Below are 18,828 nucleotides of genomic sequence, written 5' to 3'. Positions count from 1 at the left end.
GTTGAATTGAACTAGATCATTTGTCAGAAAGGGTCTTTCATTAGGCGCACCCAATTATTTCTAGGGAAAGGCACTCTAGGAAGGAGTCCCTGGCTACATTCCCTGCAGTGGATAGTTGACAACGGAGAGGATACACTCTTCCTCAGATGGTCAGGGACCCGCTCTTTAGGCCCTCCCACCTTTTGTAGCTCAGATCCAGAGAGAAAACAGCTCTAACTGGGAGCTGGAGTTTCCTTGCCTGAGAATCTAGCTCTTCCAGGCTTAATGCATGAAAACAACTCTTCCTTCGCCGCTAAGGATGGGCACGTGCAGATCATTCTCACAGCTCCTTACTTCTGTTTTAGTAGTCTCCTTGTTTCCCTTCAGGCATTTCCCCCAGTACTGGCGGTTTCCACTACAGCACTTGATCAACCAACGATCCGTGGCAAAACAAATGTCCCCAATAAAGTAGGAGCCCGCGGGTCAGGGTTGAGGGGAGGGAGTGAGGTGGGGTGGAAGCCTCCTGCTCCCGGGGCTCCAGGGCATCTGAAGGTAGGGAGAAGGCTTGGGAAGGTAACTGGAGCCAGCGGGGGGGATCTGAGCCCAGGAGCTGGACTGACAGTGGGGCTCCCCTCAGCTCCACCCCTGGCTGACCATGTGAAGAGCGCAGGAATGAGGAGGGCAAACAGAGCTCAAGGGGATTGTGGAGACACTTTTCTAGTGAAGGAGAAGCAGCTAAGGGGAGGGGCCCTCGAGGGGGCGAGAGACTGATGGAGAAAGAAGGGGGGCCGGCAGCGGGCGGGCTCTGGAGAAGAGGGAGGAGAAGAGAGAGAGGCGCGGGGGGAGAGCGCAGCGCGGGGCGCGGAGAACGGAGAGCTCCGGGGCTGGGTCTGCCAGCGAGCTGGGCGCAGGGACCGCGGCGGTGCTGGCAGCGGCGGGCGATGCTCCTGCTGCCTGCCTACCCCGGGCTCCACTGCTGTGGGTGAAGGCTCAGTCTAGCCAAGCCCAACGGCCAAGGGAGTCCGAAGCAGGACTGGAGTTGGAGGAGAGAGAGAAAGGAGGAGGAGGTGGAGGAGGATGGGCTGCGGGGGGAGCCGCGCCGATGCCATCGAGCCCCGCTACTACGAGAGCTGGACCCGAGAGACCGAATCCACCTGGCTGACTAACACGGACACAGACCTGCAGCTCTCTGCTAGCGCTACAGCCGCGGGGCTCAGCTCCGGGGAACCTGACAGCGGCCCAGAGGCAGGCGGCCTGCGGGACCAGGGCTCCCTGTATGCGGGTGAGTGAGCCAGTGCCCACCGGGGCTAGGGTTTTCCCCATGCCCTGGCCCTGACTCTCTCCCTCTAACCCTCCAGGGGCAGCGGCTGAGCGAGGGAGCCAGGGCAGCACTTCCCCTGGGCTCCAGCCCACAGTCCAGCCGGGTCTTTGGGGAGAAGGGGACAGAGAATTAGGATCGCGGGGGAGGGGGAGGTCGAGGGACCCACAGCAGGCGGAGCGACACATGTCTCCAGGGTGGCACCCTCACCCAGCAACTCCCTTTACTGGGAGACTTATTACCAAAGGCTGGCTTCCTTCGCAATTACATCTCCAGTTTCTGGGCGAAATCCACTTCTCTTCCTCTGTATTTCGTTATGCTTGTTCATCTACAAGAAGATAGGGTGGGAAGACATCCTGCTGTTATCACAATGGCGTATCCCCTTATCCCCTCCCCATCCCCACGCACCCCCATACCCCCATTCTACCTCTGCATCCATGTTTCTCTCCATCTTTCTCTCTAGCCATCTCATCACCTCTCCACCCAGCTAATTTCCTCATCTACCTAGTCATCTGGTCTGGCTCTGCTTGGACTTGGATCAGATGTTTAAATGCTGTATCTCAGCAGATACTGGAGAGCATTATTTCTCGGAGCACTCCTTTTGGTACTCTTAGAAAGCAGCTCGCTACCTCTTCCAGAAAGCAAAATTCGAACTTACTTTATACATTTTATGGACTCTCAGAATACCAAGCAAGAGAATTTCATGTTTGCCCAGTGTTCCTGCTTTTGGGTTTCCTTGAAAAGCATTCAGTTTTGAAAAATATTTTCCTGGGTGGTGGTTTATTGTTTTCTTTGAAGGCTGGAATGCAACTAGAAACTCATGCTTCTTGGCTGCTACAGTGTAAATAACGTCCCAGTACCCTGCTTCTCTAGTGTACAAGGAGGAGAGACTAGATAATCACAAAGGGCCCTTCCAGGTGTAGTTCCCATGATTTTATAATGAGATTCTTTAAAATAGGCAAATAACTTATATGTCCAACCATAAAATTAGGATTTGGAAAGAAAACAGGCTGATAACAGTGAGAAGTGATATAGAATCATTTTACTCATAGGTGTTCTTACCTCTGACAGACTGGCTGGGTGGCCCCGGATGTCACTTAACTTTTCAGTGCTCTAGTTAACTTTAAGAAGAGGAGGTTCTGACTTGAATAGGTGGAGGGAGTTTCTTCATATATGAATTCCCTCTGTCAATGAAATCATGAGTCTAATCTCTATCTCTACCCATCTTATCTAAAGAATATTAGAGTTGAAGTGACTTGAGGAGTCATCTGAAGTGGTTAGAGCAGGACCTGGGATCAGGAGAGCTAGAGGAGGATTAGCCTCAAATCCTTACTAGCTGTGTGACCCAGGGCCAGTCACTTAACCCCCATTGCCTCAAAAAAAAAAAAAAGTCATCAGGAAGATATTCAAGAATCTGCTTCTGTAGCATCTAGTTGAACACATCTCCTGAGAGTGAACTCACTATTTCATTAAGTTGCTCATTCCATGTACAGACAGCTCTAATTTTAAGATCTGCTTTGCCTTAAGCCACAAAACATTTCTCTTTAGCTTCTACTCATTTGTCCAAGTTCCCCCCTTTAAGAACTATGCAGAACAAATCTAATCCTTCTTACACAGGAGGGCTCTTCAAATATTTAGGAATATGGACTCAGAGATGGAAGGAACCTTAGAAATCATTTAGTTACACACAGGAAAGCTGAGGTCTAGAAAGGTTAAGTGATTTACCCAAGACCACACAGGTAAGAAATGGCATTTACTTGGAGCTGAGACTCAAACCTAAGTCCTCTGATCTGATGATATATCTTCTTACCATTTTTTTCCTTTCTGGGCTAAACATCCACAATTCCTTCAATCATTCCTCACAGGAAATTATTTTGAGTCCCCTCATCAACCTAATCTCCTTTATGAACTGGTATCATGCTGTGACATTTCACCCACAAATTTCAAAAATTATTTCGTAGAAGAAGAGAAAGAGGAAACATTTAGCTGTTTATTACAAAGGAGCTACCTTCTTTCTAAATCAGTTTAAACCAAATCAAATCTTGGATAACAATTTCCTTGTTTGGTAGCCTGCATGGTTAATTACTTGAATTCTATTCAACTCACTGTGTTGTTCCTGCATCTGTGAGTTCATAAGATCATATATCTAGGGAAGCTTATAAATTCTCTAGTCATCTCCTCTTATTTTGCAGATAAGAAAGCAGGTGATCACACAGGAATTAAACTAGCAGCAATAGAAGTCTAACCCAAAGGCAATCATGTCAAAACCACAACTTTCCCTGCCTGCTTCACACTGTTTCTTTTTAGTTCTTTTGTGAAAAATAAAAATAAATGTAAAAGATCAGCCAAATAATATGCAAATTTACCTTACATTTATAAGAGTGAGTTGGAGAGCCACCATGAAATCTCCTTCCAATGAATGTCTCACCATTTTGTGGAAGTGACTCTGGGTTCTAAAGGCAACACCAGCAGATCAAAATCCCTGAGATCCTACCAAGCTGCCAATACCAAGTATTGGCCCAATGTGCTTGTTATCCAAAGACTAGCCTACTTAAATTTGGAGAGACCAAAAGACTGGTCACAACCATCGAGTACTATTTTTTTTCTTTTTTTGGAGGAATTCACACATAACTCATAAATGCATCTAATTAAGGTGTGGAGGAGTTAGGATGTGTACCACTGAAGAGAGTATTTATATGAAATAGCAGGACTTTAAAGGGAGGGAAATGAAGCCCAAACAGCAGTTAATGACTGGGAAGATCAGATGGGATGGAGGAACATCCTTATGTGTGGGTGATGAGGCCATTCAACCTAAAAGTTCTTTCATCTCCTCTGTCATTTCTCAAACCTTTCTTTTTAGATTCATGCTGTCATTCTGTCTTACCCTAGAGGATAATTCCCCTTTCTGCCAAAGTTATCCTCATCATCTGTGTCCTGGATGCCATCCCTCCATCCCTACTCTATCATTTTCTATGACCTTTCAATCTACTTACAAACACCTTCCATTCTCACCTTTCCTAAATTAAAATAAAATCTCTCAACCTTTTAGCCCTCTCAAACTTTTAGCTTTGTGTATTAAACTTCGGGGAAAAAGTACTCTGACCCTGACTCAGTTATTCAATCAGTCTAGTTCTCATTCTTCACTATCTCTCAAATCTGTCTCTTCCTCTTCACTTCCATTGCAACCACCGTAGTTGAGACTCCTAGATCTCACCTTTATTGTAATAGTCTCCTAAGTGGTCTTTCTGTCTCTCGTTCTTGTCTGCTCTCCAATCCAGCATTAACATTGCTGACCAAGTCCTTCTCCATATGCACAGTTCTGAATGTCTTTCTAATCAAAAGTCTTCAGGGGCTCCCATTAGCTATCTAGTAAGGTGTAAACTTCTGATCCCCATATTTGAAGCCTCCAGCCCTCTAGGCATGTTTCAGTTTACTTCCTTCATGGACACTACTGGACAATCAAATTGTTTTACGCACCTCCCCCCACCCTTTTTTTTTACTGGGTAGTCATACCAGTATATATGTCCATCTCCATGCCTTGACTCATACTGTTTCCCACGACAGGAACGGATTCCCCTCTCCCCTTTCTACCTCATAAAGTCTCTCTCTTCCTTCAAGGCCAAGTTCAGGTGACACTACCTCTATCTAGGAAGCCTTCCCAGGTGAAAGTTGCCTCTTCTTATGAGTTTCCTGGAACTCTGCCCTGCCTGACCCTTTGCTCTTATCATACTCTCTCTTATGTCACATATATTTATACACTTGTCTTTCCCCTTAATTATAAATTATGAAGTGCTTGGAAGTTGGGTTAAAGTCATGAATATCTTAATGTCCCTAACTGGGGGCAAAATGCCTTGCACATAATAGATGCTTAGTAAATGCTGAATTGAACCAAATTAAAATTGTGTATTTATGTCTCTATAAAACAGAAGTTCCTAACCTTTGTGTGTGTGTGTGTGTGTGTGTGTGTGTGTGTGTGTGTGTGTGTGATGGTCCCCTCTGTCAGTTTGGTGATGCTGATCTTTACAGAATAATGCCTTTAACTGCATAAAATAAAATACATATTATTACAGAGAAAACCAATTAAATTGAAATAAAGATGTAATTTTTCCCCATCTAAGTTCACAGATCATTTGAAATCTATACACGAACTCTTTGGAGGGCAGGGGAGTGGGGGGGCAGTCAGTCAATAAGCATTTATTAAGTACTTTCTTTGTGACTCTATGATTGGGCACTAGGAATGAAAGAAAGGACAAAGCATCTAGTGCTCTTAAAGGGCTTGTATTCTAATGGAGGAGACAACACACACACGATATATAGAGAAGGTAATCCCAGGGAGGAAGGCATTAGCTAGTAGCTTGGAAGGGAGGAGGGGACCAGGAAAAGAATATATATATATTTGAGAATGGTCTAAATAATGATAGTCATAATAATAGTAACTGATACTTCATGTTGATTTAGTTTCAGAAGAAGCTCTCATGTAAAAGTAGTCAGAGACTACTTTTCAACCTGAGTATCAAGATGAAATAAATCTTGAGACTTTCTTGATAATAACTTCAATACATTATTACTATTATTTTTCTAATAATGATAACATTATTAATAGGACTCTCTTCCTCTTGGCTCCTTTCTCATTGCTCATATGCTCCATTCTTAATCTTCTCATCCAAGATGGTCTTAACTCCTGCTCTAAAACAAGAGTTTCGCTACAAAGTCTTCTTAACTTCCCTTTCATCTTTACCAGTGTGTAGAGCACCAACCCTCCATGCCTTCCCATCTGGATCAATTTTTCATGTGTTTCTTTAAATTTTCCTTTAGGGAATCTACCCAACTCATTGAGTGTCTTCCTATAGTTTTTTTCTCATCTCAGTAGTGACCAATGTACAACTTGAACTGTTCTGCTTTCTGTTTGCCTTTTTGCCTCTCATTTTTCATCTGCAATGAGCCCACCTCCATCATTTTTCATATATGTCTTTGAGAATGCTTTTCTCACCACTCTTCACTCTTATAGCAGTAACATGCTATAAATATGCTAATACCCACCAGTCATCTTTCCATTGCCCTTTGGGTTATCATTTACTTAATTTTGTAATTATTTTTCTAATTAAATTTCAAATAACCTAGGTACACAATGAGCATGTCTAGAAAAAAAAAACTTTATGCCATTGTACACATGTGAATTTTAATTCAAGTGTAATTCTCCTAGCCTTGGCAATCAGCAGTCAGGTGGAATACTCTGAATCTATCATAACTTCACAGAAAGAGGCAGTGTTTTTGCAACTAGAACCATGAAGAAAAAAATGTCCGTAAAAAACACTTTGTTGTTTAGTCATTTCGTTCATATCCAATTCTTTGTGACCTCATTTTTGTTTGTTTGTTTTAGTTTTGGTTTTTTTGGTGGGGTTTTGGTTTTTTTTTTTGTGGCAAAGATACTGGAATGCTTTGCCATTTCCTTTCTGAGCTCATTTTACAGGTGAGGAATAGAGGCAAACAAGGTTAAGTGACTTGCTCTGGGTCACACAGCTAGTAATTTGTCTGAGGCCAGATCTGAATTTAGAGAGATGAGTTTCCCTGACTCCAGACCAAGCACTCTATAAGCACTGTGCACCTTGCTACCCATAAGATACTTTAGTTACTTTTCAATTAACCTTGGGATTTGACCTTCTTCTGACCCTTGGCAATGACTGGTTATAGACTTGACTTTGCCTCTAACTGTGTGGTCTTGGAAAAGGTAATGATTTCTCCTTCCCTGCATGATGTCTTGAGGCAAAAAAAAATGCACCACCATTTGTTGGGTGTTTTGTAGAGGGGAGTTTTTGTTAGATACATAATGGACTAGATTATTGCAAGGAGGTCTTCCTTCCTTCCTTCCTTCCTTCCTTCCTTCCTTCCTTCCTTCCTTCCTTCCTTCCTTCCTTCCTTCCTTCCTTCCTTCCTTCCTTCTTATCCTTCCTTCCTTTTTTCCTTCCTTTCTTTTGTAACTACACTTCCAAATGCTCCCACTTTAGAGACATGACTTTTTTCCTAAAAAGTGAATTTTTTTCAAACTTTACAAAAACTCATTCCACTTTATAGTTGTAAATGATTGTAACAACTCTGGGAATTATGCTTATGATACCTAACAAAAGTAAAAGCTACAGTACTTGTGGCTCCTAACACAACAATTTATTTAAGCAATTAAAATACAGTAAACAGTACTACCTGTAGTTTTCATCTATATACTGGTTATATACTTGCAAAAACACTTTTAAAAACATCTAAAGGCTGGCAGCATTGTCAGGTGGCATCACATTTCTATCTAACCTTTCTTTAACTTTTGATAGAGATGTCATTCTCTTGATCTCACCATCCCCCACAAATGTTCTACTTCTATGATCCAGAATTCCGAAATTACTGCATATGACCATAACCTCCTATCATTCCATCTCTCTCTGTGCCTCATGCCTCCTAAACCAACTTTACACTGTTCTCTGTTTTAGAACCCCTTACCCTCTTGCCCTATTGTCATTAATACCTTGCCAAACCCCAGCCTTTGTTTACTCCCATCCTCAGAGTCTCTGGCTCCTACTCTGCTCAACAGTGCTAATGTAAGTCATGCCACTATACTGTATGGATCTGCTACAAATTTATGTTATCGAACCTCAACTAGGGCCTCCCCTCAGCAAGGCAATCTCTTTACTCTTCCCAAAGAGTTCCAAACTTTTTTCCCTTCCTCTTATCCCATATTACCTCCCACCCCCTCCATCTCCATCTTATACTTTAATGAGAAAATAGAGGATATTTGTTTTGGCTCCCATTATTTCTACCCCTCCCCGCTACATCTTGAAATCCTTGACATTATTCCACATTCTCTTCTCCCTTATTCCAGTCTTGGATGAAGTCTTGGCCCTTCACACCAAAGTTGGTCTTTTTCTTGTACCCTTGATTCCTTCCTGTCTACTTGAGAGATTATTCCTACAACCATCTATTCCCCCAGCCACTCTACCTCCTCCCCCCTCTTTAATTTCTTCCTGTCTATTGGTTTCTTTCCTGTAGCCTACATACATGCCCAGTTCTCACCCAGCTAGAACAAAATCTTCCCTTAACTGCACAATCTCCTCAAATTGCCATGCTATATTTCTCTGCTCCTTTTCATAGCCAAACCCTCTACTTCCTTTCTTCTCTCTCACATCTAGGCCCTTTGCCATAATGCTTCTAATTTTATGAATCATCTGAAATGCTATCATAATAAAAATCTGCAATAAATAGAAACTGAGGCACAATATTCCAAGCATGATCAATGTATTAGCAAGGCTAGCAATTACCAATAAATGGGATCCAAGACTCCTTAGTAACCCAGGACCCTCTGACAGGCAGAGCAACTCTTTAGATCCAGTGATGCAAACTAAACTAAGATGGTGATTGGCCTAACACAAAGATAGGGGGTGGGCTTACATTTGGTTTGACTCAGAGAGGGCATTTCCAGAGCCCATGGCAATGGGAAAAATACAGCTGGCTAATATCCTCTAGAAAGGGTCATGGTGGGCAAACCTACTATAATTGGGTAGACTGACAATGGTCAGCAAAAGCTCACAGATTTTGAATCTTTGTGGTCAGAATGCAGCCTATAGGAATAAGGAAGTTAAACCTTACAAACTCTACCACTGAGGGCTATATAATCAATTCTAAATCTGATCCATAATTGTTGATTCCAGTGATTAGATACAATTCTCAAATAGCAATGAATACATAATACAAAATAGTGGGATATCAATTTTCAATTTCACAATGCTTACTCCAAAGTTACCAGGAATCTGCTGAATCAAATCAAATACCCTTTTCTCAGTGCTCATCCTTCTTGATCTCTGAAGCACCTGACACTGTTCTGGGTACTTTCTCTCCTTTGTGTTTCTCTTCTCTCTATTCTTCTGTCTTGGATCTTCTATCTGTCTGCCTGTTCCTTTTCAAGATCCTTTGGTGGGTCATTATTGGTTATCATCCCTACCTTTTAAGACATGGTTCAAAAACTGAAGCCCTCTATAATCAAGCACTATCTTCTTAAAGTTTTCACTTCCGGAATCTGCCTTTCTTTCTTTAAAGCCTTGTCTGTGCTCAGCAACAGGGGAAACACTCTACCCCCTCTAGTCTTCAGTTTGCAATATTTAGTGATGCTTTCTAGATTCCTTTTAGCTGTATCATTTATGCCCATTTGAATAATCAGAGATGGGTAAATTTGAACCTGTCCCTTTTCTTTTTCTTTATAGTTCCTAGGAGTTATTTTCCATTCCTACTGCCTCAAATACTGGATAATACACCCAAATAGATAATTTATAGCCACGAACTCTTTCCCAGGCTCTAGTACCATGATTCCTAACTCTTCAGTAGACATTTCCTCCTTTACCTGAAAGGGATGCTGGGACCTCACACTCAACATGTCTAATTGGACTTACCATCTTCCTTCCATAGCTAGCTCTTCATTTGCTCATTTCCTGTCATACCAACATTCCAGTAGCCTTGTTGGAAGATCTCCAGCTCCTCCCTTTTCCTTAGCCCTAACATCTAATCAGTTACTAAGTAGTACTGGTTCCCATGTTAGTCTCTGTTTTTAATAGCTACCATCCTAAATTCAGGATATCACTGCAGGGTGACAGTGAAATAGCCCATTAACTTGCAAACCCACATCAATGTTCTTAAAATAAAAATATTTAAATAGAATATTATCTAAGTAAAAAAATCTGATATAAAACCTATGTCTGAAGATGTAGACACTATTTTGTTCAAGTACCCCTATCTCACCCATTACGAAAGAGGTATGTCTCATTATCTCAATTCTTCAGGACCTTCATTGGCTTTTATATTACTCAGTTTAGCTTCCTTTTAGGGATCTTTTCACTTATATTGTTATTATGTATTTTTTCTCTTAGTTCTGCTTATTTTGCTTTGCATCAGTTTGTATAAGCCTTCAATTTTTCTGAATTTCTCAAATTTGTCATTTCTTACTGTACAATAATATTGTAGTATATTAATATGCCATTTCTCCCTACCATTTCCCAATCAATTGTTCATTTGTTTCAATTGAGTCTCACTCTTCATGACCTCATTTGGGGTTTTCCTGCCAAAGATACTGGAGTGGTATGCCATTTCCTTCTCTGGCTTATTTTCACAGATGAAGAAACTGAGCCAAATGAAGTCAAGTGACTTGCCCAGGGTCACATAGCTAGTCAATGTCTGAGGCCAGATTTGAACTCAGGAGGATTGAGTCTTCCTGATTCTAGGCCGGGCACTCTATCCACTGTGCCACCTAGCTGATTCCCCAAATACTTATCCAAAAGATAAGTATTTCAGTAACGAACCTTGGGTCTATCAGACTCTGGGCTACTCTTTTTTCTTGCTTGTTTCTTGATTATCTGATGCTTAAAAAACCAGTACTAAATAATTTTGATGAGCACCTCTTCAAAAAATAGTCTGAGGCTTGGCATACAAAACTTTCCACAATGATTCTATTTAATTTAATGATACCTTTAAAAATAAACACTCATCTTTTCTTCCTCATCCTTACTCCAACAATTAGGGCTCACTAACCTCTTTATCCCTGAGAACTGCCAGGAGTGCCTCTGGGAGTCATTGGACTTCTCTAGCAGGCTTCTAATATAGGGCAAGAAAGGAAAGGGAAGGAAAGAATGGAAGGACAGGCATGAGAGAAGGGAATTAGGAAGGAAGGGGAAAGAGTCATAATCTAGAGCAGTGGTTCTAAAATTTTTTGGTCTCAGGACTCTTTTACATTCCTAAAAATTATTGAGGTTCCCCCACAAAGGACTTCTGTTTATATGTATTCAATCTATCATCTATCTATCTATCTATCTATCTATCTATCTATCTATCTATCTATCTATCTATCTATCTATCTGTCTGTCTGTCTGTCTGTCTGTCTGTCTGTCTATCTATCTATCTATCTATCTATCTATCTATCTATCTATCTATCTATCTATCTATCTATCATCTATCTACCTACTTCTATCTCTCCATTATTGAGAGTTCTATCCCCATAGAGATTTTGTTTAGATGGGTTCTCTCTCTCTGTATATATCTCTGTCTCTCTCCCTCTTTCATCTTTCACTTGTATTAGAAATTAAAATGTCTTATTATTGTTTTGACCTCATGACCTATCTGAAAGGGTCTTAGGACACCCAGAATTCCCTGGACTACACTTTGAGAACTGCTAATCTAGCACCATTCACAGAAATCCAGTTTCAAAGTGCAAAGATACTGCTTCAATGATGGCAAGACCTAAAGGGGACAATCTGAAATCAAGGTTCACAAACCAGGCTAAGTCAAGTATTCAGAGGGAAGCTCTTAGGATGGGGAGGGTTTAGCCAGGGCTCAGCTCACTCAGTGCTTTGCCCCTCCACTGCCTGTGTCTCTCAGCTCCACTCTGTGGGGAGCTTTACCAGCTCTGCCATGGGGGTGCTGACATAACTCCCTTCCCAGATGAGCCTCCCTGTTGCTTGGAGACCAGACTGACAGAAGTCTCTTGTGGAAGGTTGAGCCAGTTTTGGTGTGGGGAGTTTCTGCAATGTCTCCATTGGGATGTCTTCTAGTCTATAGGTCTCCTAGTTGAACAAGTAGCCTAGTATTAAGAAGACTGTGACTCTGTTGGGAAGTCAATCTATCGCTAGCCACAAGCTTCTCCTGAACACCTGCTGGCACCAGAGATGTAGTAGTTGAAGTAGATGTAGATTCTCATGAATGTTTCATACCAGTGAAGTATGGGAAGAAATAATACAGGGCTTGTTCTCATTGAAGGAAGGGTTTACTATCCTGGGTAAGAGACTATGAGCTTTTCCCCAAGGGTTTGAAGATCTGAATTGGACTAGAGGGGCTTTGTAGATAACTATATGTTGTCACCTATTTTTGTCACCCTACAGGTATTTGGGTAACTTCATGAATTTGGAATAAGGAAGATTCATTTTCTTGGATTCAAATCCAGCCTCAGAAATTTACTAGCTGTAGTGACCCTGGGCAAGTCACTTAACCCTATTTGCCTCAATTTCGTCATCTGTAAATGAACTGGTGAAGGAAATGGCAAATCCTTCTAGTATTTTTTCCAAGAAAGTGCCAGATGCGGTCATGAAGAGCCAGATATGACTAAACAACAACAAAAAATAACTTATATATGAAAAAATGTTTTAGGTGCCCCTTCCTTTTCATTTAGTGAAAAGAAGTAAAATGAGATATATACATGAGATGCTTTTCAAAACTTAAGGTGCTGTATGTATGCTTCTCAGTATTACAGTGTCATCGTTATTCATGCTGTACCTTCTCTAGCTGTTCCAGTGGGTCAAGAATTAGTGCCAAAGTGTAGCTCTTCTGAATGACAATCCCATTCAGGACATGATATTTGCTAATTCCGGATTATCCATTTGTTTTGTTACATTTTTACAAATGGTGAAGAAGTCTGGCAGGACAATTTGAGCATTAGCTCAACTGGTCTATTACAGGTTATTCTCCAGGGACTCCTGAAAGCCTTATCAAGGCACCTGCTAGGATTAGAAACGCTAGCCTTAAGCCTACCACACAACTGAAACATTAACGTGGAGGGAGGATTTCAGTTTCCTATAGGCAGAATACATTTGCCAAGATCTGGTAACTGGCTCAGGAATTCTGGCCTGGGCTCTGGTAGTAGGGCAGGGGGACTAGCATCTGCCAAGGACAGAACTCATCACTCCCCCCTGTGTCTAGTGATAATGTGGTTCCTGAAGCCCCCACTGCCAAACTCTGAGCACCACAGGGAAAAAGGGACCTTTCCTGAGGTCCAGAGTCAGAGTTCTTGATTCTTCCCCAGTCTTACTGGCAGAGCTTTGAAAGTCATGGAGCTAAGTTACAGCAGTATCTATATAATATCTGAACCCTTCCTAACTTGGTTTGGACTTGACTTGGGTCAGCTTGAGGGAGATGAGTGTGTAGATGGTGAGTACCTAGAGTTGGCGACCATCATCTTTACTGGATAGGCAGCCTCTGATTTGGGGAGACAGGGACATACAAGAGAAAAATGCTAGATTTGAAATTAGATCGCCTACTTTAGAATTATCCTTCTGAATTACTGAATTACATAATAAGCACCTCTGATGCTAGTGCCAGTGTGATGCTGGACAAGTCAGTATTTCTTTAGGATTCAGTTTCCTCATTTGTGAAGTAAGGAGATGGGATAAGGCGAACTCTCTAAGTTCTCTTCTAATTCTAGCCACGATCAAATGATCATAATAACGATAATGAATGTCTAAGTAGTACTTTAACATTTGAAGTGTTTTATACATATGTCATTTGATGCTCACAATGACCCTGTGAAGTAGGTGCTATTATTATGCCCATTTTACAGACCAGAGAACTGAGACTGAAAGAGGTTAAATGACTTGCCTAAGGTCACACCGGTAGTGAGTTTCTCAAGTCTTCCTGTCTTCAAGTCCAGCACTATATCTATAAGGCCATTCACCTAGTGTCCATTTACACAATATCTTATATGTTCTTAGTTATTTCAGTTCCTTGAGGGCAGGTAGTAGGTTTTTAATCTTTATTTGCATCTCCAATGCTTACTAGCACAATGTGTTGTATACAGCAAGCACTTAATAAATGCTTGTTGACTGGCTGGCTGACTGTGTCATGAAATAATGGATGCAGTCCCTCTCCCCATCTGGAAATCTGAGGTCATTGGCCAGGCGGCCTTTGTATAGCATTATAGGGGCTATGGAAGTATTAGCTGCATTGTTTGAATTGAATCCCACCATTGAGCAACATCCTTGATGAAACCATCTGTTCCATTGACTGATGGTTTGGGGTCATGTCATTCTTAAAGGGTACATTGGTTGCTTCATGAAGTATCTGGAATGAGCCAGCAGGGGGCTGTGTGAAGTCATGAATGGCATTGCCCAGTCCATGGCAAGGCTTACTGTTCAGATGCAAAATGTGCTGGGGCTAAAAGCTTTGGAGTCAGTACTCCTTGATCTGAATCCTGGCACTTGCTAGATGTATCCTGTTGGGCATCACTTTTCTCTGGGTTTCAGTGTCCCCCTTGAAAATACTCAATTATTCCAGTATGTTTGTTATTTCATCAACATTCTCTTATGCAAGAAACTGAGACCCTGAGAAGGGAAGAGGCTTGCAGGAGGCACCAAAGATATTTGAATCCAGATCTTCTGAAATCCGGTGCTCTTTTCATTGTCCCTACTGCTTTCCTTTTCCAGCTTGGTCCAAGGTAGATTCCTTTATGGGGCACTGAATAGAATCATGCCATAGTTTCTCTACTCCTGGATGATAGAAGGTCACTAGCAGAATTGTGGAAAGAGCCCAGGGTAGACATTTTAGGCCAAGACCCTTAATTATGGGTCACAGAAAAATGTGACTGGGAAAGAGAGAACTTTTAACTGGGATCTGTGGCAATGTTCCCTTGTGGCCTTGGTTTCCTTACTGAGGAAGTCAAACTCCATTTTTGGGGAAAACTTAGTAACACATTGTCTTTGGCTTGAATACAGAGATTACCAATTTCTCCTTCCCTTCCCTCCCCAAACACCCACAACATCAAGAAAGTATGATATGGATGTGTTTACATATATGCATATATATACACACATATATAACAGATATTCTAAGTAATTATAAAATAAATGATTTTATTAGCCCTTAGCCCCTTAATTTTTACTCAGAAGTGTGTAATGTTTCCAATGTAGAAATTTTAGAATGAGACCTCAAAATTATTTATGGGTCACAGAAAAATGTAATGAGGAAAGGGAAGACTTGGAGAAAGCTATCTGTTCTGCAAACATCAAATGTTTTGTAGACCCATCTTTGTTTTCTCCTTCAACTTTGTGGGAGTCCAAGGCCCACCAGAGAATAATGTGCTCACTAACATTCTGTGGCACAAATTTCTCATTAGTGACAACAGGGGGAAAAGGGTTCACAGCAGGGGGTCACTGGCAGACAGGAAGGCTGAAAGCTTAGGGGGGAATCAGAAGACAGTGGACAATTGGCTAATTGAAAGTCTTGGCAATGTTCCTCGTGGAAATTTGGGAAATCATCATGCCCTTGTCCAATGTGTTCATGGACTTCAGAGGATGAGAAACCAAAAGGCCTGGGAGAAAACAGCAGGACTGTTTAGAAAATGGGTTGCCATAACAACAGGGAGTGATGTTAGGACCGCAGCAATCGTCCGCTTTTCCAACCCTGGGATCCACTGAGCAGCAAAGCAAACAAGCAGCACAGCTTCCAAGTAAGACCTGAATCAGTCATTATCTGGAAGAATGAGTTCCCAGGAGACGGAGCTGATTGCAGTAGGTTGAGGTCAGTTCGCCTTGTGGTGGTGCATCATGGGTGGTACATGGGCTCAGACTAATTTGTCTGCATGGGCCCTTGAAGTGATGGTCATTTCCTGTCATCCAGGCTCTCAAGGCAGTAGAGCCTGGCTGCATGGCCTGGGTTCCACCTTGGATCAAAGACTGGGAAGAGAATCTAGCAGAGTGCATTTGGATGACCTCCCAGGAGGTGCTTTATTTCTGTCTCCTTCCATTTTTTAAAATTGCCTTTATAAATTCAATTGAAATTGAGTTATCATTTAGTATGGGTACCACATTTTATAGATGATAGATTATCATTTTAGACATGACAAATTTAAAACTGAAAGGGACCTTAGGGACAATCTAGTCCAATCCCATAACATGACTGGTGAGGAAACTGGAGCCCAGAAAGAGGGGGTTTTGTCTAAGTTCAGAGAGTTAGCAAGTAGTAGAGGTAGGATTTGATCCCAGCTGCTCTGATTCCAAAGCCAGCCTACTTTCCATTGTGCCACATAGCTTCAGAGCTGTAAGGGATTTTAACAGATGAAGAAACTGGGTCCCAGAATGGTGAAGTGGCTCACTTGCTTTTAAATATTTTATATTTCAATTGACAAGCATTTATTTTTCTCTCCCTCCTCCTCCCCAATTTAAAATCAAAACAAAACCCTTGTAACAAATATGTATGAAAAATGTTGATAAAATAGAGAGTGTGGTAAAGAGGGGGTACCATATCAATTAACCAATCAGCAAATATATATTAAGAACTTACTATGTGCCAGGCACTGTGATAAGCAATGATGATGCAAAGGGCAAAAAATAAACATTGCCCTCAAGGAGTTTATATTCTAATGACAGAAAACATATAATTCTGTGTATAGATATTTCTCTCTCAATATATGTATGTATAGAGATGTAGTGTGGAGATGTAGTAGATTGTGTGTATGTGTGCGTATGGGGGAGGGAGAGGGAGGGAGGGGGAGGGAGGGAGAGAGAGAGAGAGAGAGAGATTTTCCTATTATACTGCTAAGATGCTATTGGGAAGGTAGGAAGTCCTCTGGACCTCTAAAATCCACAAAATCCTCCTCTGAACAATTGTAGCAGGGGCAGGGGGAGGGGAGGGAAGCTAAAGCCCTGATGCTCTACCCTCCTCCAAGGATTTATTCTCAAAAACAGTTTTCTTTCCTCTCCGTTGCCATAAGCTTGCTGGACTTGAAATCTCTTGGGTTCTAATTGGATTAATATTTTATAGCTGATTCCTAGGGTATGATAAAGTTTCCTTACCCAATCCAAATGCCCTTTCTTTTTGCAATGTCACTTCCAGTTTATCCAGTGGCTCATCAGAACTATCTATATTGATCAAAGGCTTTTCACATGCTTTTGAATGATTTTTTTTCCCAATGGAGATGATTTCTCATCTAGTTAAGGTGCCAGGTACAACAGTTACCTTAAATAATTGGAATTATTTAATTGATTGACTCATCAAGCCCTTGCCCCCCAACTGTAACATTTACCACAGAGCAGAGAAATTCCAGAGCAGATATGATGGCTATCTTTAAGTCTTGTTCTACTTGGCCCCAGAAGGCATATCAAGTAATACTGGGCAAAAGTTTCAGGGAAGAAGAAGAATTAAGTTTGCTATCAGAAAAAAGGTCCAATTCCCTAATAATTTGAGCTAGCCCAAGGTGGGATGAGGTCTTTCAAAATTCATTTTTTCTTTTCTTTTCATTAGAAATCATCATCATTTCATCTTTTCATTAGAAATCTTCAAATAAAGGTTGGATTTGGTGTGTAATGGATTCATGTTTAAGAACTAGGTGTTCCATGAGGTCCCTTCCAACTTTGATATTCTAGGATTCTACTTTATTGTTATCATGAAAGACCCTGTTTTAGGAAAAATAGACTCAGAGGAGTTATGCAGATGGATTCACTTGAATGCATCATTACATCTCTAGATTTGTCCAGACTCTATAAAGAAGTAACCATTATTGAGGGCTTGGGTCTTGGTAAAAATAACATTACTATCTCAAAAGAAAATTGTGACCATTTAATCTACTTCTTTATGCAAAATTGTAAATATTTGAAGCATTAAACTTGTTTTTTTCTTCTATTCATAACATGAATCACATGTTGCATGAATCACAAAACTCCCCCTGCACCCCATAAGGCACATGGGAATATTTCCAATTAAGAAATATACTTAAAAATACGTACCTTCTAGTTGAGTTCAAATGTCTGGCTAATTGGACAACCATGAAATCAAACTACTATAAAGAAAGAAATTCAAATCAAATACAATCCTCCGACTTTAACATAGTTCAACACAGCTCACCATATTTACCTGTATATAAGCTGAACAGTCATTATTACTAATTCTGTTACTTATTTTCGTAGGAATTGACTCAGTGTTGGGATTGAGGCTGTCTACATTATGGTAAAAAAAAATGTAATTAACTCAATCAATATTTGTTGAACAGAATTCAAAATTCATTAAATCCAATAGGGGAAAAACAGTCAAACTAGTCATTAGACTGATTGCATTTCCTATTCTGAGCAGATGTTTTGCAACCATTTAGGCATGGCCTAAATCTCTCAGTATTTCATTTCTAGTACTTTGGCTTGGCTGGTATAGAAAGACAGATTTAGGAAAGTGGGTCCAGTTTCATACTCTATTCATGGAACATAAACCTCTTTCTCATTCCACATCGTCGAATCCTGAGCTTACTTAAGGCACAGCTCAAGTGCGATCTTCTATGGGATGCTCTTCTCTGCACAGAGGTGATAATTGAACCCAAAGGAGTGAATAAGATCACCAAATAGGATAATATAGAGAGAAGGAAGGACCCAGGACAGACTACTGGGGGACACGCATAGTTAGAAGGTACGATATGGCCGAAGATCTAGTGAAGGAGACTGAGAAAGAGAAATCAGGTAGGAGGAGGAGAACCAGGTGAGAGCTATGGCATTAAAAACCCAGAGTGGTAAAAATATCTAGGGCAAGGTAATCAAGTCTCAAATGCTGCAGAGAGATCAACAAAGATGAGGATTGAAAAAGGACTGTGAGATTTGGCAATTAAGAGACGACTGGAAACAATTTCAGTTGAATGGTGAAGATTGAAGCCAGACTGGTGAGGGTTTAAAAGAGAGAGAGGAGAAAAGATGGGAACATTTATTAAATGTCTATTATGTGCCAGGCATCATGCTAAGTGCTGGGGATACAAAGAATGACAAGAC

General features: G+C 41.2%; 1 protein-coding gene across 2 annotated transcripts in view; it reads left to right on the top strand.

The window, feature by feature from the left end:
• Nucleotides 1-807: 807 nt before the first annotated feature.
• BAALC (BAALC binder of MAP3K1 and KLF4) overlaps nucleotides 808-18,828 on the top strand; it is a 95,461-nt gene continuing 77,440 nt past the window's right edge. For both annotated transcript variants that reach the window (XM_072603331.1, XM_072603332.1), the window contains exon 1: nucleotides 808-1,261. In XM_072603331.1, the coding sequence (XP_072459432.1) occupies nucleotides 1,057-1,261 (205 nt within the window). In that variant the 5' untranslated portion in view covers nucleotides 808-1,056. The remainder of the gene's footprint in view (nucleotides 1,262-18,828) is intronic.

Source organism: Notamacropus eugenii, chromosome 4 (genome assembly GCF_028372415.1).
Source record: "Notamacropus eugenii isolate mMacEug1 chromosome 4, mMacEug1.pri_v2, whole genome shotgun sequence".
NCBI classification, from domain to species: domain Eukaryota; kingdom Metazoa; phylum Chordata; class Mammalia; order Diprotodontia; family Macropodidae; genus Notamacropus; species Notamacropus eugenii.
The sequence above is the reverse complement of the archived record's forward strand: the minus strand, read 5'-3'. Positions and strand labels throughout refer to the sequence as shown.